Here is a 24,782-nt window from a genome sequence, read left to right on the forward strand (position 1 = left end):
CCAGAATGGATGTCGGCTGGACACCTGGCAAGGCTGTGCCCAGTGCGACCTCCCCGCTGGAGGCGGGCCTGGCAAGGTCAGGGTTAACAACGCTCACTGGTTACGGTTTTCTAGGTTAAATCAAACACGGTCATCTCACAACCTGTCTTTTCTGAGTTTTTTTGTTTTGTTTTGTTTTTTTAAGACTTACCCACCACCTGAATTGCCGAAAGACTATCGACCGGTGCATTACTTCAGACCTGTGGTAGCTGCAACCTCAGAGAACTCCCGCTTACTCCAGGTGTTGTCTGAGTCAGCTGGAAAGCCAGTGCCCGACCCGGGGACACTCAGTAGGCACCAACTGAATGCCTCCAAGCGGGGGGAGTTGCTGGGAGAAACACCCGTTCAAGGTAGGTGCCACGAAGAAGATGACGAACGTTACGTTTATAGTAACTGGAGTTACCAAAACCAAAATGCAAAGTTGTTTTCTCAACGACACCTTTTAGGTGGTTCAGTATTCCCACACGGGGAGAGCAAAATTGTGTATTGTGAATGGCACACGTAGCAGTGTACAGATCCGTTACTTCTTAAGACTTGTCTTCTAACATAAGCTTGGGTCGTGCCATTGAAATCACAGCCCTGGGGCGCCTGGGTGGCTCAGTCGTTAAGCATCTGCCTTCGGCTCTGGGCGTGATCCCAGCATTATGGGATCGAGTCCCACATCAGGCTCCTCCGCTCGGAGCCTGCTTCTTCCTCTCCCACTCCCCCTGCTTGTGTTCCCTCTCTTGCTGGCTGTCTCTCTCTGTCAAATAAATAAATAAAATCTTTAAAAAAAAAAAAAAAAAAGAGAAATCACAGCCCTGGTCTGAAGCTCAGCAGTTTTCAGACTTGGAATAATTGTCAGGAATGTGGTGCAGATGAGGACATGGGTGCCTTCCCTGTCCCTGCAGAGCCTAGGAACGTGTGATTTTTTTTCCTCAGGGAAAAAGGTATGTAACTCTTTCCTGAACGCCTAAAAGCAACAAGTGTACCTGGAAGTGTGGAGAAGTGTGGAGAATCTCTTGTAGGTTGGCACAGAAAGACCCACAGTGAGAGGTGACCTTGGACTTGGCGATCAGGAGCCTGATAGATATCTCACATATAATAGACCAGAGCAGACGTCTTGGTTCCCCACTTCTTATTCCGGACTTGCTCTTGCCCTGGTCTTCCTGTTGTCAGTGAATGATGCCACCAGTGACCCACTGCTTAGACCAGAATGTAGGAATCCTAATTCCTGCCCCCACTCTAAGTCCATCAGCAAGTCCTCTCAGCACTGCCCCCAACATGCTGGGGACCCCATCATGTCTGCATTTCCGCTGCTTCCAGCCAGGAGTAAGCGCCCATCTCCCACACCTGGATCATTGTGGGGCCTCATTATTGGCCTCCTTACTGCCCAGCCTTCCTCTCTGCTGTCCGTTCACCTCACTGGCAGCGGGATAAACCGAATCATATCACTGCCCCTCTTAAAACACTCCAGTCTTTCTCACACTGAAGACAAATCCAGACTTTCCCCCAGGCTATGCGATCCAGCCTTGTCTCCTTTTCAGGCCATGTCTTATTCCACTTTCCTGAGGTGCAGTCTTGTAATCCTGCTTTCTGCCCTCAGACCCTGCCGACCATGACATGCCAGCCACTGGGGCCTTGATGTTCCCTGTCTCCTCTGCCTCTGCTCTTCCCTCACGCTTTGGCTCCTTCTTTTACTCAACTCACCACAAATATGATCTCTTTGGAGGGAGCTTCCAGGCTTTTCCTGCCCCCCCATATGCGCTAGTGATTCCCCACCCCCCACTCCCAGCCCTTGCCTCTAAGTCTCCTTTGGTGGTGTCACCCTGTTTCCTTTACGGCCCTCCTCTCATAGCCATCCTCCGGGGTTGACATTGGGCTTCTCTAATGCCCACACCCCCAGCTAGTGAGAGCGGGGCCTTGTCTGCGGTGTCCCCGTGGCCCAGGCCAGTGCTCCGGGGATGTTGTGACAGGAGTGAGCAGTGCAGGGGCAGCTGGCTCTGAACCGGGGCTTGTGCAGGGCAGGACTGTCCAGTGGTGGCCGCTCAGGCTGAGGGTCCCAAGCCGGGGATGTCAGCTCCCTCGTTCTAGGACCACTCACTCACCTGATTTATCATCTGCGTATTGGCCTGCACTTTTGCCCGCTGTAAAACACGAGTCTTGTTATTTCCTCACTGTCTAGTTCACAGGGATGATACAAATACAGATGAAAAAGTAAGTGTAAAATACTCCAGTGACATACATTTGTGATATTGAATGTGGATGTACCACAGAAACGTCAATATAGTTGTGTTAGGGTATTTTTCATCTCTTCCTGTTATTGTTTTCATTTAGGTTCGGCTACTTCAGTGTTGGAGTTTCTGTCCCAAAAAGATAAAGAGAGGATCAAAGAAATGAAGCACGCAACTGACCTGAAAGCAGCTCAACTCAGGGCCAGGAGTCTGGCCCAGGCTGCCTCAAGCAGCAGACCCCAGCCGTCCTCTCCAGACGTCGGACACTGCTCGTGGCGCGTGGCATCGAGTGGAGGGACAGCCACCACAAAAGCCAGCAGCTTCAAACCTTTCGCGAAAGATCCAGAAAAGCAAAAACGATATGAAGAGTTTTTAGTAAATATGAAACGGGGTCAGAAAGGTGGGTGCTAGGCCTGGGTCTCCCACCTCTCAGCCGGGGGAAGCACTTTTGCTTTTCTGGCCCTAGTCCCAGATCTGAAGTTGAAACAGCCCACTCTGCCAGCGTTTTGCTTCGTCCGCCTGCAAACACTGCAAAGATTGTAGTCCTTGGCCCTTGACCTCGGAAAGTAAGAACAAGGAGCTTGTGTTTCTCCATATCTCAGGTTCCAAAGATAGCTGTTTTAAGTCGAGAACACGCCTTGGCCGTGGCTAGTGCTAAACCACAGACCGTTTACTGTTTGCAGATGCTTGCCTTCTGTGAGTGTTGCATTTCACACCAAGAGAACAAGGTCATCTCCCCCTTTATCTTAAAATCCTAATCAACCCGCCCTAAATCATGGTCTAAAATTTGATTTAAAAAGGTAGTTGGCTGTTGAACCATTACAAGGGGGGAATATCACTCTCCAATCCACGGAGTGGCTATGGGCAGACTGAGGAGAGGGATAGCTGTTCACAGTAGTGGCTGTGAGAGTCGTCAGCAAATCTGAGGCTTCAGTTTTCTTTCTTTTTTTAAAAAAAGATTTTATTTGAGAGAGAGAAAGAGAGAAAGAACAAGTGGTGGGGAACAGCAGAGGGAGAGAGAGAGAGAAGCAGGCTCCCTGTTGAGCAGGAAGCCCGACGTGGAGCTTGATCCCAAGACCCTGAGATCATAACCTGAGCCAAAGGCAGACGCTTAAACTGACTGAGCCACCCAGGCACCCGAGGCATTGGTTTTCAAAAGCAGATCTCGGTCTCCTGTGTCTTTGGTCCCTATGAAGAACCCACCCACTAATGTTTATTTGTTAAATTTAAAAAAAGTTAGAAAAAGGAGTGTTTTTCTGCCAAAACTTAGGAGTATAGTTGGAATGAACTTATCACTGTCTTGGAGTGGTAGCAAGTTCCTGGCTTTGAAGATTTGACATGCATTAGTCCTCAAATGTTTTTCTCTGTTTTCTGAGGTAGACAGAATTCAATAAAAGAATCATGTTGAGCGGGAAGCACTATTACCTGACGAGTACTCCCCACCATGCTCTTAGAAACCAGGGTAAAATTTGGTAAAATCTATTAAAATCTATAGGGATACCATGGAACCCACCGGATATGCTCCTTTAAGCCCTATGTTTTTCCTAAGAGTGAAGCAATTTCTTGTTCCTTGTACCATAGATGCCCTGGAACGTTGTCTGGACCCCAGCATGACAGAGTGGGAGCGAGGCCGCGAGCGGGATGAGTTTGCTCGGGCAGCCCTACTCTATGTGTCTTCCCACTCGACCTTGTCCTCCAGGTTTACGCATGCCAAGGAGGAGGACGATTCAGATCAGGTGGAAGTCCCTCGAGACCAAGAGGTCTGTCGCCATCATGTCTCTATCCTGATGAATTTTAAAATTAAAACAAATATTTTAGGTCCTTCAGTGAAATGATCACAATATACATAGCACTATAGAACAGGAAATGATTTTATGCTTTTAGCTTCCAATATAGTTTAGCAAAAATGTTGTCGTGTAAGAGCTGTTTTGTAATTTTGGAGGATTGCTTGAAAACTCTTCAGTGGAAGAGCAGTCAGGTCAATGGTGTGAGCACTTGATGAAAGAGAATAAATGTCTTTTCCCAGAACGATGTCAATGACAAGCAGTCAGCTGTGAAGATGAAGATGTTCGGGAAGCTCACCCGAGACACATTTGAGTGGCACCCTGACAAGCTTCTGTGTAAGAGGTTTAATGTCCCTGACCCTTATCCAGAGTAAGTGGATAAATCTGCCCTTACATCAGTACTCACTCTCCCATATTAAAGCTATCTTTCCCTCTCACCTACTCATGTAAATTCCCTTTTTCTAGAGGAGCTTACATGTAAGTGCTTAGAGTTGCAAATTTTGCAGATTTAACTTCCATTGATTTGTTACTAAAAAAATAAGCAAACGGCCTGGAAGCAAACTTTATTCCATATGGAAGACACAGAACTCAGAAAAGTTAAGTTTCAAAAACTTAACGCTTGTCTAATTTGCTGCCTTTTTAATGATGTGCATATAGTTTACATTTAAAATGTTACTTAGGCTAATTCTTTACAAAAGTTCGACACTTATTTGATTATAAACGCTACAAAAAAGCACAGATAATTGAATCAGAAGTTTTGTCAGAAAATTTAGGTATATTTTTAGCAGTGGAACTTTTCCATAATGGAAATACATTTTCTTTTTAAGTAGGCTGCGTGCCCAGCATGGAGCCTAACATGGGACTTGAACTCAAAACCCTGAGATCTAGCACTGAGCTGAGATCAAGAGTCAGACGCATGAGGCGCCTGGGTGGCACAGCGGTTGGGCGTCTGCCTTCGGCTCAGGGCGTGATCCTGGCATTGTGGGATCGAGCCCCACATCAGGCTCCTCCGCTATGAGCCTGCTTCTTCCTCTCCCACTCCCCCTGCTTGTGTTCCCTCTCTCGCTGGCTGTCTTTTTCTCTGTCGAATAAATAAATAAAATCTTTAAAAAAAAAAAAAAAAGTGGAAAAAAAAAAAAAGAGTCAGACGCATAACTGACTGAGCCACCCAGGCACCCTGGAAATACATTTTCAAAGTTAAATTCTGGATCTTACTAGGAAAAACCTAGGGATCTTACTAGGGAAAACCTCATGGGCCCTGAAGTCAGCCAACCAAATTCCTAAACTGCTTTGAGAAGCAAAATCACCTTTAGGGACCTCTTAGCAAGTAGAAGAGCTAGTGGTGAAAAACATGAGATGTTATTTAATAACATGAGTTATTAAAATTTCATATATATATTTTCTTTTCAACCCACAGTTCAACTTTGGTTGGCTTACCAAGAGTAAAACGTGACAAATACTCAGTCTTCAACTTCTTGACGCTCCCAGAGGCCACATCCTTGCCTACAACTCAAGCATCGAGTGAAAAAGTACCACAGCACCAAGGTCCCGAGAGTGAGTGGGGCTTCCTTGGGTCCATGTGCTGACCATGGTCTCAACCCCTATCCCATCGGGAAAACAGAAGTAAAGTCTTATGGGTACACATAGTGTAAGCTCTCCCTCCATTAAGAGGCTTGTTCATGTGAATACATTAGCTCATGTTGTAAGAGTCCAGATGTCTACTGTTTGGGGTCAGGACTCTGCCTCTGCATCTGCCACATTCCCAACCCCTACACCGTTCCTGGCCCATAGTAGGTTTGCTGATGTTCTGGAATGAATTAAAGAGCCATAATGGAGAGTTTGCCTTTTGCTTGCTAATTCTGATTTTACATCTGTGTCCTACCTTTCAGAATCAAGAAAATCATCCAGATGGGATACATCTAAACAAGAAAAGAAAGAAGATTCCATTAGTGAATTTTTAAGTTTGGCTAGATCAAAAGTTGGTCCACCTAAACAAGAGTCCAGTACGTTAGTAATCAAAGAGGAAGAGCATGTGACGGAATCACTCTCAAATAAGGTATCTGGGGCTCCCAGGTTCTCTTTGCAGGCTGACTGGCATTTGTCCTTCTCTGTTGGTGCTTTGTCATCACTTGATAGGAGGGGTCTTTAAACTTTCTGTGAAGGGCCAGATATTAAATATTTTAGGCTTTGTGGGCCGTATAGTGTCTGTCACAACCACTCAACTTTACTGTTGAATGTGAAAGAAATCGTAGGCCATATGAAAAAAAATTGGGTTCATCTATGTTCCAGGGTTCATCTATGTTCCAATAAAACTTTATTCATAAAGCAGACAGTCGGTTGGATTTGACCCATAGGCTGTAGTTGCTAACACCTACTCTACATTGTAATAGTTTAAATCATATCTTTGATTATGAGGAAAGACTATAAACTTCTCTGCCAGGAATGGCTTTCACTCAGCATCAACCACTGAAATAAAATTCAGTGTGTTTTCTTTTGTGGAGAATATAAAGAAAATATCCATTGGGCTTTTTAAAAATTACTGCTTAATAGTTACAAGTTGAATTTAATAAAAAGTTTTATTTCTAATAGCCTCATTTAAAATTATTATTTTATTTTTAAAACGAACATGCATTAAAAAGTACAGTTCAATGAGATTTTATACATATATGGGTTTGTGGAGGGGCAGTTGGGTGGCTCAGTCAGTTAAGTGTCTGCCTTTGGCTCAGATCATGATCCCAGGGTCCTGAGATCAAGTCCTACATTGTGCTCCCTGCTCAGTGGGGAGCTTGCTTTTCCCTCTCTCTCTGCCTGCTGTTCCCCCTGCTTGTGTGCTCTCTCTCTCCCTGTCAAATAAATAAATACATAAATAATCTTTAAAAAAAAAAAGATTTGTGGAACCATCACCACAATCAGGATGCAAAATGGTGCTATCACCCCAAAAAACTCCCTGTCATATCCTCCCCTTCCTGTAAATACCTACCAATCATTGATCTCTTCTCTGTCTCTATAGTTTTGTTTTTTCCAAAATGTTATGTAAATGGAATCAGACAATATACATATATAACCTTTTGAGACTAGGTTCTTCCACTTAGTATCATACCTTTGAGATTCATCAGTAGTGTATTATCAACAGTTCATTCCTTTTTATTGCCAAATAATATTTTGTTGTGTGGGTGAGCCACGGTTTGTTGGTTTTCACCCTTTAAAGACGTATGGTTGTTTCCGGCTTTTGGCTCTCATAAAGCTGCTGTGGGCATTCATGTGCAGAGTTTTGTGTGAATATAAGTTTTCATTTCTCTAGGGTAAATACCCAGTAGTGGGATTGCTGGGAAATATACGTGTAGATTTAACTTTATAAGAAACTGTCAAAGAAAGAAAGAAAGAGAAAGAAATTGCCAAACTTCATACCAAAGTGCTTGCTTTGTGTATTTTGAAACTCCCCTATTAGGTGCATACACATTAGTATTATTTTATCTTTTTGCTGAATTAAACCTTTTATCATTATATAATACTATTCTTTATTTCTGGCAATTTGCACAGTATATATTTTTTCCTCTTTTTACTTTTAACCTATTTATTTCATTGTGTTTAAAGTAGATTTTTGGTAAAAAGTATGTCGTTGTCCTTGTGTCCTTTTTTAATAATACATTTAGATAATCTGTGTGTTTTACTTCGTGTGTTTTAGCCGTTGGCATTTAACGTAATTTGTTGATATATTTGGATTTAGGTCTACAGTTTTGTTTCTTGTCAGTTCCCACTCTTTTTTTGTTGTTCTCTTTCTCCTTTCTTACCTTCTTTTGTATTACTTGAATAATTACCAGTATACTAATTTTTCTATTACATTTTTAACTCTATTTTTTTAATAGATTGCTCAATAGAGTTGCGCAAAGAGTAGTTGTTGCTCTTCAATATACATGTTTACTTTTTCACGGTTTACTTAGAATTGATATTGTACCATCCTAAGAGGAATGTGGAATCTTTACCTCTCTCTAGGTCCCTTCACTCTCCTGGCTTTATGATGTCGCCTTAGGTATTACATGCAAACGCACTGAAAACCTCTTGAGAGCTTTCTAATTTTTGCTTTCAGTGGTTATACATCTTTAAAGAGCTGATGAGCTGATAATCCATTTTATTTACTTGGATATTTACCATTGCTGTTGCTCTTCCTTCCCGAAGAGCCAGCTTTCCCTCCTATCATTTCCTCTGTCTGAGGAACCCCCTGTATTGAGCATTTCTGTTAGAGCAGTTCCAACAACTAATTCTCTTAATTTTTCCTTCATTTGAGAATGTCTGTGTTTTATCTTCATTCCTGAAATATGTTTTTGCTGGATATAGAGTTCTGGGTCAACAGGTCTTTCCTTTTAGCCCTTTTAAGAGTGTTGTGCCACTTCCCTCTGGCTTCCTGACTGCCGATAAGAAATCTAGTTGTTCAGCTTGTCGTTCCTCTCCTTAGGATGCCATGACTTTTCCTCTGGCTGATCTCAAGATTTTCACTTCATCTTTGGTTCTTTGCTGTTTGATTATGATGTGTCTGAGCGTGGATTTCTTTGAGATCTTTTGTTTGAGGCTTGCTGAGCTTCCTGAATCTTGTCTTTCACCAAATCTGGGACATTATCAGCCATTATTTTTTCAAATATATTTTCTGCTCCACACTCTCACCCCTCTTCTGAGACTCTGGTGACATAAATAGGTATTGTCCCACAATTCTCTTTTCAGTCCTTTTTCTCTCTGTGCTCAAATCAGATCATTTCTATTTATCTGTCATCAAGTTCACTGACTTTCTTCTGTCATCTCCATTCTGCTATAGAGCCCATCCAGTGAGTTTCTTATTTTGGTTATTGTGTTTTTAATTTCTAAAATTCTCATTTGGTTCATCTTTATATCTTTTATTTCTTTGCTGAGACCTTTTTATCTTGCCATCTGTTTAACTTTATTCTTGAAGCACAGTTGTAATAGCTGCTTTAAAGTCTGCCACATAATTCTAACACTTTTGTCATTTGGGGTTAGTGTCTTTTGTTGTCTTTTGCAAGTTGATTTTTTCCTGGTTGGTTGTATAGCAAGTACTTTTGGATTATATCCTAGACATTTTGACATCCTGGACATTATGTTATGAGACCTTAGGTCTTGTTTAAATTCTAGGGAGAGGGGTGCCTGGGTGGTTCAGTTGGTTAAGTGTCTGCCTTTGGCTCAGGTCATGATCCCAGGGTCCTGGGCTCTCTGCTCAGTGGGAGCCTGCTTCTCCCTTTCCCTGGCTCCCCGTGCTTGTACTCTCTCCCTCTCTGTCAAATAAATAAAATCTTAAAAAAAAATTCTGGGGGGAATGGTGAAGTTTTGTTTTATTTTGTTTTGTTTTAGTGGACAGTTGACCTACTTAGGTTCAGGCTATACGTTCCAACCCATCTGGGTTCAAATGTCATTCCAGTTTTCAGAGTCTTTACAGTGCTATTCAGATCTTTCTGCATGTGTACTTCCCAGCGGCTGGTCTGGGACCTCGCTGGTAGTTAATCCCCTAGATCTGTTATCAAAACCTTTGGTTTGCTGTTCAGAGTCAGATTTACACTTGCATAGCTCAGAGGTGAGCCAGAAGCTCACAAACATTCTCTAGGATCACTCTCTTGAGCTCCTCATCATGATCTTCCTGACCCTGTCTGACTTTCAGGCTCCCTATCACACTGTCCAGTCGGATGGCTGGGACTTAGTTTCCCTGCTCTGGGTTGCACTTCCTATGACTTTATCTGTGGCTGAAGTTGAGTGGCAAGAGGGCAAGAAGGGGGAAAAGCAGTGAGATTTGTTTCAGATTATTGAGACCACAGCTTCTCTGGTCAGAGAAAGGGTTCCCATCTGTCAAAGCCTGGCAGCTTGCTGCCACCACGGATTTGGAACCTCTCCATGGGGGTTCTACTGTTACTTTTTAAATGGCATAAAACCTTACTCAGGGATTCTGGCTCTGTGCTATGGTCATTGGGTTAGAAAGACTTCTAGATTTTCCCAGAAATCATGTTGAGATAGTATTTAGATAATTTTGCCTGGTGGTGTCTGCCAGTCTTCTCTATTCTGAAGTTAGTTTTTTTTCCTGCTGTACTTAGTAAGTACTTTTATTTATTAATTTATTACTAATTTTTACTTACTTTAATGAGTATCAAGGAGCTCTGAAATATATACATATCCTGTTCCTCCTCAAACTGTGGACCCATGGTTTCCTGTTTTATTTAAGAGCTAAATCAGTACTATCCTTATTTATTTTAATGCTCAAATGGTCTTAGTTTGGCTGGAGCTCTTTTGGAGTGGCTTCTATGTTTTTTCAGGATGTCCCTCTTACTCTATGAGCTTGTCTTTGCTCTCTGGGCACAGTGATGTATGGGCTCATCTTTGTGTTTCTCAGCCCAGGCTCTGGAATCAGTCCTTTCTCCAAGGTGCCATGGTTACTTTTAGTAGGGAATGGTATACTTTTCTTCTTTAATTTTTTTCTGTGAAGAGAGTTTACTTTAAAACTACAAATGTCGCTGTCTTGTACCAATTTTCCTCCTGTAGGTGTTTGTAACGCTGCTCCAGAAACTAGTATGGGGAGTGACCCCACTGAGAGTGAGGAGAACCAGATGGTAGAGTTCAGACCCAGCCCCTTGGCATGCATTCGCACCGTGAGTGTGTCCTTGTGTGTCTGGCCCGGGTTCTTCAGGGGTGCAGTGGAAGGACTGGAGAGGATTCCGATGGAGGCCAGTCCCAGGGCTCTGTGTCTCGTGTTGCTGTTTGCACTTAGCACATCGGATTACCCCACACCCGTCTGGGAAGAAGCTGTTGGCAGGGAAGAGTCATGTCTTCTTCATGCCTTTGCTCCTTGTTTATTTGAGTTTGTACAAAGTTACTGCCTGTCTGTTTGGCTAATCTGATTGTCCGGAGCTGGGCTTCTTGTAGGAATGGTGATGTGTAATTGCAAAGGGACCGTGGTATCCACGGAGGCGCCCTCCCCTCTGTGCGGAGCGTCGGTTTACTCGTCAGCATTTTATCCGAGTAGACTGCCTTCATTAACCTCTAATCTTGGACCTTGGAAGGCTCGATTAACACACAGGACAGAGGCACTGTGCTGGTTCCTGCCGCGTTTTAGTGGATCCTTTGCCACTCTGTTGAATGACCTGTCTCCAGGAGAGTCTTCAGCCGCTTCTCCCAGTTGGCTCGTTCTGCGGTGGTTGCATCGGAAACATCACAAAAATAAATGCCATGTGCCTGGTCATTGTTTAGTTAGGCAGTGCGTGGGTGTGGAACCCATGTACCTGAGCAGAAACGCCTGTGTGTGTGTGTGTGTGTGTGTCTGTCTGTCTGTCTTTCTAGAAGGTCTGGCTCTCCTCCCCTTACTTCTTCATTCCTGACTCTTATTTCTTTGTTAATACAGACTGTAAACAAAGATGTGGATTCACAGACTGAGGGAGAAGGGAGCCGCCCGTCCATGGACTTATTTAAGGCCATCTTTGCCAGCTCGTCCGATGAGAAGTCCTCATCCTCTGCGGATGAGCAAGGGGACAGTGAGGATGATCAGGCAGGTCCCGGGGAGGCTGACTTCAAAAGCTCCCAAGCGACCGACTCGGTGGAAATCTCATCTGTGGCACGTGGTACGTGGCTACTTTAGATTTGGGGGTCTAAAGAAGAAAATGAGGATGTCTCTAGAGAAGCTGCTTCTTTGTTTAGTGTGGAGTTTTTAAATTTTTTTTAATTTAAATTGAGTTAGCCAACATATAGTACATCATTAGTCTCAGAGGTAGTGTTCAACAATTTATCAGTTGCGATTCACACCCCATGCTCATCACATCACGTTAGCGTGCAGTTCTAACCCAGGATTCTTAGCAAGCAATTGTTGTAATCTTTTACATTTTTAATTGTGGCATCAGATGTAAATTTCTGGTGTATTTTTAGGATTGCTATGTTTGACAATATTGATTTTCCTACTTACCCTAGTTGAGAAGAGTTTAAAACTAGCAAAATTTTCGTTTAAAAAATAGATTTCTTTTTTTTTCTTTCATTCCTTTTTTTTTTTACCTGGTTGATGGTGAGGTGCTGGGTTTATTGGCAACATTTGGTCCTGAGGTATACAGGGGCTCTTCCCTGAGCCAAGAGTTAGGGTGCAGAAAAGGAGGCCATTTGGCGCTTGCAAGGGTGGGAGACTTTTCAGATGCTTGGGTGGGTGGACAAATTTTCCATCTCAGCCTTTGGGTGGGCTGCTTGCCCCTGTCAGTCTGTGGTGGACTTGGGTATAATTTTTTTAGCATCTTTAACCAAAAAGTTCCATAGAGGTATAAAATACTGCTTATTCTTAGGTGACTCACAAATGCCTATTTCGTGTTTCTGTGGGAAAAAAGCCACCCAACTTAGTTTTTATTTCAAAGTGATATATACTTGAATTGTAAAAGCTTAAAAATATAGAAATATAGAAAGCTTAAGTCCCTTGGAATCCCACTTCCCCAAGATAAACATTGTTAATACCTTTATGCCTATTTTTCCGTACTTTTTGCATTTTTCTTTCCACTATCTAAAAACATAGTCCTCTGTTTAAAAAATGAGATTATTACTGTGAATATGGTAATTTGTTTATGTTCACCTTTTCCCCTCTTCGATCATTTATTTTGAGTGAAATTAAACTTCCTGAGCTGGGACATAGTCTTAGATCCCTGTTTGTAAGTTTTTCTTCTTCTCAGAGCACATCTTTCCTCGAGGACATCTTTCAGCCCTTCAGGTCTCAGTGAGGTGGCCCCGAGCGTGTGCTGTGCACACCCCTGTGTTGCAGCCGGTGGTGCACTTGGTTGCAGGTGCCCCACGGGACTGACTTCCCAGCCCAGATGTCCACAAGGTGGGAGGTCAGGTTCACATGCTCACTGCTGTATCCTCAGCGCCTGGCGTGAGCTAGTTAAGCAAAGTGGTGAAGAAAAGCACACATTATCTGGTGGCAACAGGTATTAATTAAAGAATCAAACACGTTAGTATCAGTATAATATTATTTACTATTAATATAAATGGACAAAATTAATACCTTGGTGTTTTTCAGCTAGCGAGCCAGCACCCCAGGAGCCCGCACCTTCCTTCCCGATACAAAAGCTGCAGATAGATGAAAGAGAAGCGTTCGGCCCACGGCTGCCTCCCGTCTTCTGCCCCAGTGAGTTGAGAGCTCCTTGGTTCACCCGCTTGCATCGGCATCAGTGTCTCCTCCCCTGAGCTGTGACAACCCTAACAGTGTTATCTCCTCTCCCCGTCTAATCCAACATGAGGCCAACCACATACATACAGTGGACCCTTGAGCAAGGCAGGATTTAGGGGCGCCAACACCACGCACAGTCGAAAATCTGCATGTAACTTTTGACTCCCCCTCAAACTTAGCTACTGAAAAGCCTATTGTGGACCAGATTCCTTACCAATCACATACATGATTGGTTAACACTTCTTATGTATGTTATATGTATTATGTACTGTATCCTTACAGTAAAGTAAGCTAGAGAAAAGCAAATATTATTAAGAAAATCATAAGGAAGAGAAAGTACATGTACAGTACTGTACTTACCGAAAAAAATCCACACGTAGTGGCTTTGTGTAGACTCGTATTGTTCAGGGTCTACTGTATGTGTACCTCTGTTTCTCATTTATCTGTTCTCAGCCGCGTTTTGAATCTCATCCCTTCCACTGAGTGCCTAAATGATAGTGTTGCTTTGTAGCCATAGAGACCTTGCAACTTTCTTGTCTTTCTAACACTCAGATACATACAGCAGAGTCCTGTAATAAATAAAAAAAGTAAAAATATAGGACATGAAGATGGGTGAGGAATTGCAGGGAGAAGGGTATTCGGAGACTTTTTCATACTTTGGCTAACGTAGTAGATAAAGTAAAAGTAGTTCTTTCAGAAGTAAACACAGCCCGTCCTCCTCCCCCAGTATCAGTCAACAACGTCTTAAATGGACGTCTGGTCAAAATGTTTAGACTGGCTTATCCTCTCCCTGAAGGCCAGCTTAGCAAACATCTGATAACCTGGTCCGGGTATATAGATGACATAATCCTATTATCTACTTTATGGTTTCCTATAGCACCCGCATATAAATATTGGTTTGGTTAATGAAGCCAGCCTTCAAAGAGGTGATAAAAAAGTGTGAGGTTTTGAAAAATTGCAGTGAGTGTATTTCTGATTTGCCTTAGTTGTTCAGATCTCCAGCCTAAAATAAGTGTTTCAGCGTCTAAAAGCTCTTTATGCCCATTTCCCAGACTGTCCTTGAAAACCTTGTAATAGTTAATAATTTTGTCTATGGGCTATCAAGGGGAAGACGAGCATCAAAAAAAAAAAAAAAAAAAAGTTGGGGGAGGTCAGATTTTAAAATATCTGGTCAAACGATGGGCTGGAGTGTTACAGGCACCTGTTAGGGGGTTTGGAAAATATCCATACTTCCTGAAACACCTTTCCTTCAGGTGGGAAGAGTTGATTTAATGATCTACACTGCTTCTACTGTTGTTAATTTTTGCTGGTTTGGTTACCTGGAAATTAATGCCCTATGCAGACATTTCGGTCAGCGTTTGGAGGTGGAGAATTCAGGCGTATGCCACTTGTTTGGTCATTTTTAATGACTACCTACATTGTGCTAGTTTTCTAGGGTTTCAGCTTATAAGACAAATTCATATATAATGTGCTTTCATAAAGGGGGGATGATGTGAGAGGAGCTGACATTTATGTGCCAGATGCTAGGCTATGGGATTCAGATGACTGGTTCCATCCAATCCTCTGTGTCCCGAGGACAGGGATTCTTCCTGTCTCTCTTCATAGATGGGGAGACTGAGGCTTGGAGAAGTTGAGCAATGAACAAAAGGTCACAGAGCCGCTGCTGGCAACCTCAGAGCTGAAGTTCAGGCTCTGGTCTGTCTTGGAGCTTGCTGGAGGATATTAAATTGGCAAAAGGCTTGTGCAGTCTGGTCAGCCTTTATCTTCATCTGACTCATCGAGCAGATAAGGCTGTGGCAAGATACTGGTTGGATCACGCAGGTTGAGTATGAGGTTTCTGGCAGTTTCTAAATATAGAGCTACCAGGTGACCTGCTAATCCGTTTGTTTATCAGTGAGGCAGGGCAGGGGTTCCGCCTTCCTGTTAAACATTCCACTTACGTCACACCTTCCCAGTTCAATAATTTAGTCTTTATTTTCCCCAGTAGTTCACGTGTGTTATTACATTTGTGTTTCAGATGTTCGTCAGACACTTGAGGCACCTCAAAAGGAGAAACATAAAAAAAACAAAGAAAAACACAAGACCAAGAAGGAGCACAGACGGAGGAAAGAGAAGGTGAGTACCTTCTGAGTGTCCCAGGACCGGATGCAGGCTCTGCTGTCCCTGCTTCTGCCCTGCAGACAAGCCCCGCCCCCCAGGCGTGCTGCGTGAAGCCGGTCATCTGCTGGCCAGGATGGGGGCACGTGGGCCTCGGCAATGTTGACATTCATGTAAGCCTTCAATTTTCAAGAACTTTGTTTTTCTTTCGGACAGAATATTTTAATTATTCATTTGTACTTAGAACAGTTTTTAATTGTGAACATTAAAATTAGGAAAAAAGGACATTTAAATACTTTAGAGTAATGGTTGAATATTAAATAATAAAATAGTATTAACTGGTTATTTGGTATTAAATGAAGATATTATTTTGAACATTTTTTTCTCCACGACTTTGTCATCATTACAGAGATTTTGAGGTGAGGGAAACTTGAAGGAGTAGTGTGTGCTTTCACCTTGACACCCCTGATCCCATGATCCTTGTGTTTCCAGTGATGGTACAGGTTTTTAATTTGGTTAATGTGAGTGTTGGGTCCCAGAGTGCCAGGTTGAAAACCAAATTCATTTGATTCTTACCAGTGTATCTGCGCTTCTCTGACCTTCTACTGGTTTCTTCGTTGTGTGTCTCCACATGCCGAACGACATGGACCAGTGAGGTTCATGGGAGGTGGCAGGGGTCACCTGGGATAAGATGGGAGCTAAGTGGCAAGATGGCATGCTGCCCGCATCTGCCTGAACGGTTCCTCTGTGTCTGCACGAGAGGACCGGTTCTGAGTGTGTGCAGTGGGGAGTGTGCACAGCTGTGTGTCCCGGGCTGTCCCATAGGAGGCTCACTCCAAATGAGGTGTTTTGTCTTTGTTTTTGAATGACTCCAGCAACCAAATGCCTCCTTAGCCTGTCATCGAATGAATCAGGGAGGGAAACGCCCATTTGATCTCCTGACCTCCCATCCGCATCTCGTTCTTTTTCAGAAAAAGAAACACCGGAAGCACAAACACAAAGGCAAGCAAAAGAATAAAAAATCAGAGAAGAGTAGTAGTTCTGAGAGTACGGACAGCAGCGACAGCCAGAGTGATGAAGAGGGGCCTGCAGACCTGTCCCCCCAGGAACTGCTTAAAAGGTGGGCAGTGGGGGACGGCAGTTTTCAGAAACCCTCCAGAGGCTTGTTGGAATCTGGATGTAGTTGCTGAAAGGCAGATGTCAGAAATGTAAATTTGTATATTGACTGGGCTTTTTAGAAGTTCATCTTTTACTTACACAAGTAATATGTGAATATGTTATCATTTTGCAAATTCAAGCCTTACAGATAAAGCTTCAAGTGGTCCTTGAGCAGTTCCCCAGACCTCTCTCTCCAGCAGCCTCTGCGATCACCTTCCTGTGTAACTTTTAAGACATTTTTGTTCAGTCTTTCTCTCTCTCTCACACACACACAAACACAACATGCATGCACACACGTTTCGTTGCTGCACGTTTTTAAAATAAATAATATAATTTTCTGCAGCACAAATCTATAGAGTATGAACACGTAGAATGAAGAAATACTGCCAAATTATTTCCGGAAGTGTCTGTATCTGTTTCACCTTGTTGTTACATCAGTTACAAACAGTTCAGAAATGTTTGCCAGCACGATGGGCGAAGAATGGCAACTCACTTTAATTTATATTTCTGGGACTAGTAGTGAGGTTGCGTGGCCTGTCCTGTGAGTGGCTGGAGGACAGCCTTTGCCCATGCGCTCTCTTGTGAGTAGCTTCCTTCTGTTCTTCGCACAGTGTTCTGTTTTCTGTTACATTGTTTTACTTGTTTCAGTCAAGCCAGGTACTCTTTTACTGTTTTTTCGGAATTAAAAAATAATAATTCTGGATATGAATCCCTTGTGTTTTAGTGTGTTACCTCTCATGTGGCTTTGAACTGTCTTTGTTGTACAGAAGCTCTAATTTTTGGTGCCCTCAGTTTTACTGATGTTTGGGGGGGGGAGATATGTTTTATATTTTTGTCTCCTAAAGGCCTTCCCTAACCCAAGATTTTATTTATGTATATGAGCCATTCCCCTGCTTTTATAGTTTTGTTTTTGTTTAATCTGTTTGGATTTTTTGGTTTTGTTTTTTGTGAGCAGAGTAGGGTAGGCCTCTAGCTTACCTTTCCCCAAATGGATAACTAGTTGTATCAGGGGAGTGAACTAGCTCCGATGAAGACGAGCCCCCACATCCCAGTGGCACAGTGGAGGGTAAAGAAAACCAGGGGTGGTGCCCGGCTGGCTCAGTCGGTAGAGCATGTGACCCTTGATCCCAGGGTTATGAGTTTGAGCCCCACAGTGGGTGTAGAGAGTACTTAAAATAAATATTAATTAATTAATTAATTAATTAATAAAGAAAAAACCAAGAAAGGTACTCAGGACCCCAGTTTGTTCTGCTTCAGTGCATGGCCCTCCTAGGAGGGAATGGGTAGAGGGTGGCGCCGGGGGTGGTTGTGGTCCTGCCTGGGTGTCACATCTCACAGTCTTCACTGCTGCATGGCCTGCCACCACCGGGCCGGGAAGGGGAGGTCCAGCTGCAGGCTGAGGTTGAAGCGGGGGAGGGACGGGTGAGCCCTGACCTCGTCAGCCCTGTGCATCAAACCGGCTCATGAAAGGAGGAGTAGTTTGCTCTTGTACTCAGTCCCTGGGCAGGCCTACCCCTCTATTCTCTACTCTGGTGTGTTTGTCTGTCTTCCTTCCTTCCTTCCTTCCTTCCTTCCTTCCTTCCTTCCTTCGATTTTATTTATTTATTTGAGAAAGAGAGCAAGAGAGAGCTCGAGCAGGGCGAGGAGCAGAGGGAGAAGGAGAAGCAAACTCTCCTGTTGAGCAAGGAGCCCGACGTGGGGCTCAATCCCAGGGCTCTGGGATCATGACGTGAGCCAAAGGCAGACGCTGAACCCACTGAGCCACCCAGGCGCCCCTCTGCTCTGGTTTCTTAGCCATTTGGTACAGTTCTGTCCACCCTGTTTTAATTGCTCTGACCTTGTAAGCATATCTTGCCGTCTTGAGATACGTGTGACACCCCCTTATTCTTTTCCACTTACTTCTTCAGAATGGACAATACATTTTCATGAGTCAAAAATACAAAGGAGCCAAGCATTTCAGTTTCATCCTGAGCCTCCTGAAGTGGCTGTGCCCATTCCTATTTCCCTGTCCTCCTGCACACCAGCATCGGGGGAGGGGGGAGGCTGTAGGAGCACACCCCAGGCATGGCTCATTTCATCCGCATGCACCCCTGTGAGGCAGACACCTGGGGCCCCCTGTCTCATGGGTGGGACAGAAAAGTTGGGTCACGTGGCCAGGCCCACGGAACCTCACCAATACCTGAGGCCCTCACCGTTGAGCATCTGGGGCCATCCGATGAGTTGTTCCTGCAGGGGAAGCCCATCAGTGCCCATCTGGAAGGTAAGGTGGGAGGGACGGAGCAGGGGCTTGCTGTGGGCACCGTGTAGAAGTCGGAAAACGTGGGCACACAGCTGTGCGCTGATTGGACCTTAAACTTACCATCGAGAGATCCAAAGCTGCAGAACAGTGTATACAGGCAGTGCTGCTGATGTTACAATGTTGTCCTCAGGCCTTTGGGTTTCCTTGTATGCATATATATGTACATCCTTGCATAGGAAGAGGGCTGGAGGGGTTCTTACACCCCTGAGAGCACCTCTCTCCAAGAAAGGGAGAGTCCAAAGTGTGCAGTGCACTTATCTGAACCTTGTGGTTGCTGCAGGTATAGCCCCCACTGCTTCTCACCCCTGAGCCTCCTAGGTTCTCCCCCGGGAGCCTGGAGGGCCCTCCGTCCTTTTTGCCTTGCTCCCCTCTGTGCATTGCCTGTCTGCACCCATCTTCTAGGAGGGGTGGCAGGAGGCTCACAACCGCAGGGGTCTCGTTTGCATTCCCAGCACCTGGTGTGGACTGTCACTCTTTTGTAAGGGCCCTGGTGCTTTTCTACTGGGACCATGCAGCTTGGTTCAGGGTGGAATTGCGGTCTGCCACCTCCACCCCTTTCCCCCGAGACACCGGTCTACTTCTGTCTCTATCAGTTTGTCTTGCCCATTCTAGAATTTCATAGGTATGGCATCATACGGTTTAGTGAACGCCGTAGTGCACACACTACATATATGCACACAGACCATAAGCTTCCAGCTTCGTGCATTCTCACCGCCTGATCAAGGGATACCCTAGCGCCCCACAGCCACTTGTGTCTCCCCCCACTTAGCATGCCTACCCCCATTCCCACAGGTCACCCCTCTGCTGGCCTCTGTCACCGTTGATTAGTGCGTGGATGTTACTTGAAGGAACCACGTAGTAGGACCCTTGCATCGGCTTGTGGGAGTCCCCCATGTTATTCCAGCAGCAGCAGCTGGCTCGTCCTCGTTGCTGTGGAGTATCCCTTTATGGGACCACAGAGTATTCATCTCTTCTGTTGTCGGGGACATCTGGTTTTTTACTTTGGGGCTGTCGAGCAAGGATCTAGAGCCAGTGTGGCCCAGCGCTACTTGATAAATGCCCTTGTGTGCGTGAAGCCAAGATTTCAGACTGCCAGCTCAGGAGCTTTGGGCCCTGGAACAAATAGGGTTTTGTTGTTTTGTTTGTTTGTTTGTTTTTCAGTTCCTTCCCAGAGGCCCTACACGAGATAGGTGAAACCAGGATTAGAACTTGCTTTTATAAACAGGTCCTAATATGAGATGTGGGGTGTAAGTCTCCCCGTGTGTTCCGGGGTCAACAGAGAAGCATTTTAAGAAGGCAGATTAAATGATGCTTTCACGGTTTGTGGTCATCCTCTGTGTTCTGTGGGTCCACGTGCGCCACAGGGACTCGGGGAGGTCTGGCATGCTCAACCCCCGTGGAGCTCTCTGGCTTTCAGTTCTTACCTAATTGTCCTTCTTTCTCCTTTATTTCCTTTTCCAGGCTGAAAAGTCTTCCACTAAGGAGGCAGTAATTGAATTCTGCCCTGGCCTGTCCCAGTACCAGATCTTCTCCATGATGGAAGCTCATCGATTGCTTGCTTAATACATTGTACAGATTGTATTTATATGTAAATTCATGCTGTAAAATAATTTTTAAAACCTTGACATTTCAAAGGCTGCCTTGGAAGGTTGCAGAAATTGATTTCTATTTTTAACTTCGGTTAGTGTCAGAGGAAATAATTCAGACTGTACAGTTTAATTAAAATGGAATTTTTCTATTTTCTTCTTGATTTTTTATTTCCCTGAAACTTTAAAAAAGAAATGAAAAGTGAAGGGTTTTCTCTGATTTTGTTCATGAAGAAAGCCGAGTCCAGGTAAGGACAGTTGGACTTAATTAAGGACTTGTAAGAGAGAAGGAGGTAGTTGTTTCCCCACTCTTCAGGCATGGGGCTCCTGCCTCTTGAGGTGGATGGTGGTGGCCAGGAGCCCAGTGGGTGATCCAGCGCCAGGATCCTGGCAGGTGGCCTCAGCCTTTCAGGGTGCATGTCACCAAAGTGCCCCACTCTCCAAGACCAATAACCAGAGAGTGTGTGCCCGCAGCCCGGGTCCCACAGGCTCCAGGTCCTTGCTCTGCAGCCCTGGGTTCCCGCTTGGACACTGCCTCATTTGCACTGATGAGACCTTTGAGAAAAATGCACGGGTTCAAGGTGACATCATAGAAAGATCAGAACGATTTTAAAAGTAGAAAGAAGTTAGAAAACCACTTCTACTTCTACCACCCAGAGATGATAACCTAAGGGTATTTGGGAATATCCACCCAGTCTTTTTTTTTTTTTTTTTTAAGATTTTATTTATTTATTAGAGCAAGAGAGAGAGCATGAGCAGGGAGAGCTACAGAGAGGGAGAAGCAGGCTCCCTGCTGAGCAAGGAGCCCTATGTGGGTCTCGATTCCAGGACTCTGGGATCATGACCCCAGCGGAACGCAGACGCTTAATCGACTGAGCCACCCAGGCGTCCCCCACCCAGTCGGTGATGCTGCTACCCCATTAGAGGTGACATTTGTCCTCTGTCATTGACGTTGTGACCGGTATTTCCTTCATCCTCTTATATATCCTGTGTCCCCACCCCGACAGCTGCATCTGAATTCATCCAGGGCCCATTCTGTAACTTAGTGACCATTTCTCCGTGGCTGACATGAAGTGGGTTGGCCAGCAGCCCCTGCACAGGCAGAGGGCACACAGAAATCGTCCTGGGAGAGGGAGCCAGGAAGACCCAAAAGGAGGCCGCGGGCATGGGGCTGCTGGTTTCGCACGCTTGGCCTCAATCCTTCTGTGCCAGGGCTCAACCCCATTTTTCTGGGAGCAAGCGCGCTCGGCGTGCAGAGGAGGCGGGGGGATCGCAGCGCCCCAGGAGGGCATGTCCTTCCCCGGAAGCAGGCGCGGGGCGCAGGGCGCAGGCGCGAGGCGCCACCGTTCGCGGCCAGGCCCCGGTGCTGGGTTGCCGGCCGCCAGCAGGCCGGGCTCCGAGATGGCCTCCCAGCAGCCGTGCGCCCCCTGCTCCCCAGAATCCCCGGGTGAAGACAGGAAGGTAGTGTCCCAGCTGCGTAGCGTGCAGCTGTCCTCGGTCCCCTCCAGCGACCTCGAGCAGCTGTTCCACAAACTGCCCGGTGTGGCTCTGATGAGAGCCTATGGCCGCTTCAAGCTGTCGACGTTGGAGGCACGCCAGGACCGGCTGCTGGCTCCCTGTGACCCCCTGGAGGTCAGCAAGGCCTCACCACCACCCAAGGAGCACCCGAAGCCTGAGAAGAAGTTCTGGGGCGACCAAGAAACCCTCTCCAAGGTCAGACCACGGGGCTGGGGGTGAGGAACGCAGACTTGAACCCATACGTGGGGAGGTCCCAGTGAGCCGGCTAAAGGGAGCCGTGGGGAGCCACTTGGTTTTGCCAGCCACCCCCCCACCCCACCCCAGTGAAGCCCCTGGGCTGCTGTCTCTGGAAAAACAAGGCAGTCCTGGGGGAGGATAGTGTTCCAAAGTGGGGGATCCTGACCCCACCCAGATTGTGGTTTCTGGCTGAGCGTCCCAAACGTCCCCATGGTGACATCCCCAAGTGCATACCCCAGGGTCAGTGAAGGAGCCCTCCGTACCCAGGAAACAGAGTTAGCCCCAGAAACAACAGAAAACTTAGAGGAATGAAAAGAAAAACAAAAACACAAAACAACCCCTCCCCACACAAAGAAAAACAACACTACCAACACTACTTTGACTTCTCCGTGATACTTGAGAGACGTTGCATTAAAACAAAGGCTGGTGGCCGGGAGGAGGAAATAATCTGTGAACAGAGAGAATTCTTGGGGGTGAAGAATGATTTCCTAACCAAAATCCTCCAAAATCAGAAAAGAGAACTGAAACAGAAAATTAGAAAACAAAGCTCATGGGATACTCTGAGACCCAAAGAACAAATACAGAGGATCGATGACAGAGAAAAGGTAATGTGTGCCTGAGAGATCCAGAAGAGTCGATCTACACAGGAGGTGTTGGAGAGGAAGAGGGAGCAGGGGGAAGAAAGAGAAGGAATCGGTGAAGACAGTCTCCCTGGGCTGAGGAAGACGGTGATGTTCCCTTGGAAAGAGCTGGTCCAGTTCAATGCAAGATTGCAGGCAAATATAGCCCACCTTTAGTGAATGCCTGAGTTGCAAGGGTAGGAGCAAGGTGTACAAACAGATCACAGACGGAAAAGCCTGCGATCAGCTTGAGATGCTCGGCTTCCTGGCCGGCCCTCAGAACACCTGGGAGCAGAGCCCACAACGAGGATTGCTGATTGGCTGTGTGATTTCTTCCAGCAAAGTGTGTGCCAGCGCTTTTAGTCACAATATTTATTCCAATTTTAAAGTAAAATTAAAGGAGAGCACAGAAATTCTCAGTAGAACATCCCCAGGATTCAAATTCAATAGATATAAAATGTTCTGCTTTTTTTTTTTTTAAAACAGTTCTCCCTAGCATAGCAGCCTTGCCCTCACTGCCCCATTTCTCTCTACAGAGGCAAGAAGTGTTCCTTTTCTTTTCTTTTTTTTTTTTTTAAGATTTTATTTATTTGAGAGCAAGAGACAGAGATAGTGACAGAGAGCACAAGCAGGGAGGAGAGGGAGAAGCAGGTTTGCTAGGGAGCAGGGAGCCCAATGCAGGGCTCGATCCCAGGACCCTGAGATCATGACCTGAGCCAAAGGCAGACGCTTAACCAACTGAGCCACCCAGGCACCCCAGGAAATGTTTCTAGTTTCTTCTGTATCCTTACAAAGATAACTTATGCATTTCCCAGCACATACATGTATATCTCCCCCCCCTTTTTTTTTTACATAAATAGAAGCATACCTTAGACCCCTCATGCGCCTAGTTTTAAATTTTTTACTTGGCATATTTTAGAGATCTTTCCATCATAAGCAACTTCCTTGTTCCTTTTTACCAGTAGTATCCCACTGGCTGGCCATCTTCTGATGACTTTAACCAGTCTCCTGTGGATACACATTCAGGTGGCTTACGATTTTTCCGACCTAAGGTTTTTATGACCCATGAAGATGACAGAAGTTGAGAAGGTCTGTAACTTCTCCCAGAGGGAAGTTTCTGACCTAAGAATTCTCTACCTGGCCAAACTGCTGATCCCCAGCAAAGGCAACAGAAAGACATTTTCTTCAGACTTGCAAAGACTCAGAAATGATGCTTCCCTTTGAGGACAACGTTACTCAGGGGAGCATTCCGGCAAGGAGGGAAAAAAAAAATCTCCCTCTGCTCCCCACCTCGTGCTCTCTCGCTTGCTCACTCTCGCTCTAACTCAAATAAATAGATAAAATCTTTTTAAAAATCCAAATGAAGAACTTCAGTAAAACAAAGAGCGGTTTAGAATAAACAGAGGGGACCAATGACTGAAAACGATACACCCTGGTTAACGGGGTTGTGTAGCTCAGTGAAAATGTTAACGGATGAGCCTTCGAAATGAAGGTGCACAATGCAAAACTAAGAATGTTCCAGATGATCTCATCAGAGTTTTTGAGATGGGTCGTTACGTTCTCAATAGATAATGTTTCATTCCTGGTGTTTGTTTAATGCACACTCACACAGGGATGTGTCACACTATTTTTAAATAATTGGCTCAAGACCCCCCCCCCCGACCCCCCCCCCCCCCCCCCCCCCGCTTCCGACCCCGTGGCTTCCTGGCGCCTTTAAGATGAAGTCCAGAGATCTGACCATGACTTTCCAGGCCATTTCGCAAAGGGCTCATCTCCCTGTTGTCCCCCTCCCCTGTGACCTGCGGACATCCAGGCCTGTACGCTCCCCCCCCTCCCGCCCCAAGGGTGCCCCGCGGTCCAGGGTGCATGCGCCTGTGGCCCTGGGCCGGCCCCTTGTCCCCTTGTGCTGGCTGTTGCACGGCCGCGCCACCTCCCCGGGCCCGCGGGGGCAGGAGCCTGTTCAGCCCCTGCCGCGGCCCACGCGCGCCGGACGTTCGCTCCCCGCTTGGGGTCTTTGCCCCTCGGTTCCCATCGGCCCTGCAGCGCCTAG

At 45.6% G+C, this 24,782-nt stretch overlaps 2 protein-coding genes across 2 annotated transcripts in view; both read left to right on the top strand.

Moving 5' to 3' along the window:
- GPATCH1 (G-patch domain containing 1) overlaps nt 1-20,509 on the top strand; it is a 41,018-nt gene extending 20,509 nt beyond the window's left edge. Inside the window, exons 10-20 of the mRNA XM_045796170.2 lie at nt 185-389; nt 2,356-2,652; nt 3,834-4,012; nt 4,279-4,406; nt 5,454-5,590; nt 5,926-6,092; nt 11,424-11,640; nt 13,068-13,175; nt 15,235-15,332; nt 16,286-16,434; nt 20,233-20,509. Of these exons, the coding sequence (XP_045652126.1) occupies nt 185-389; nt 2,356-2,652; nt 3,834-4,012; nt 4,279-4,406; nt 5,454-5,590; nt 5,926-6,092; nt 11,424-11,640; nt 13,068-13,175; nt 15,235-15,332; nt 16,286-16,434; nt 20,233-20,263 (1,716 nt within the window). The 3' untranslated portion in view covers nt 20,264-20,509. The remainder of the gene's footprint in view (nt 1-184; nt 390-2,355; nt 2,653-3,833; nt 4,013-4,278; nt 4,407-5,453; nt 5,591-5,925; nt 6,093-11,423; nt 11,641-13,067; nt 13,176-15,234; nt 15,333-16,285; nt 16,435-20,232) is intronic.
- A 1,168-nt stretch (nt 20,510-21,677) lies between these two features.
- Nucleotides 21,678-24,782, top strand: part of WDR88 (WD repeat domain 88) — a 40,254-nt gene continuing 37,149 nt past the window's right edge. The window contains exon 1 of the mRNA XM_045796171.2: nt 21,678-22,070. Within this exon, the coding sequence (XP_045652127.1) occupies nt 21,759-22,070 (312 nt within the window). The 5' untranslated portion in view covers nt 21,678-21,758. The remainder of the gene's footprint in view (nt 22,071-24,782) is intronic.

The sequence above is a fragment of the Ursus americanus genome, chromosome 21, assembly GCF_024610735.1.
Source record: "Ursus americanus isolate L20-20 chromosome 21, mUrsAme1.1.p, whole genome shotgun sequence".
Lineage (NCBI taxonomy): Eukaryota > Metazoa > Chordata > Mammalia > Carnivora > Ursidae > Ursus > Ursus americanus.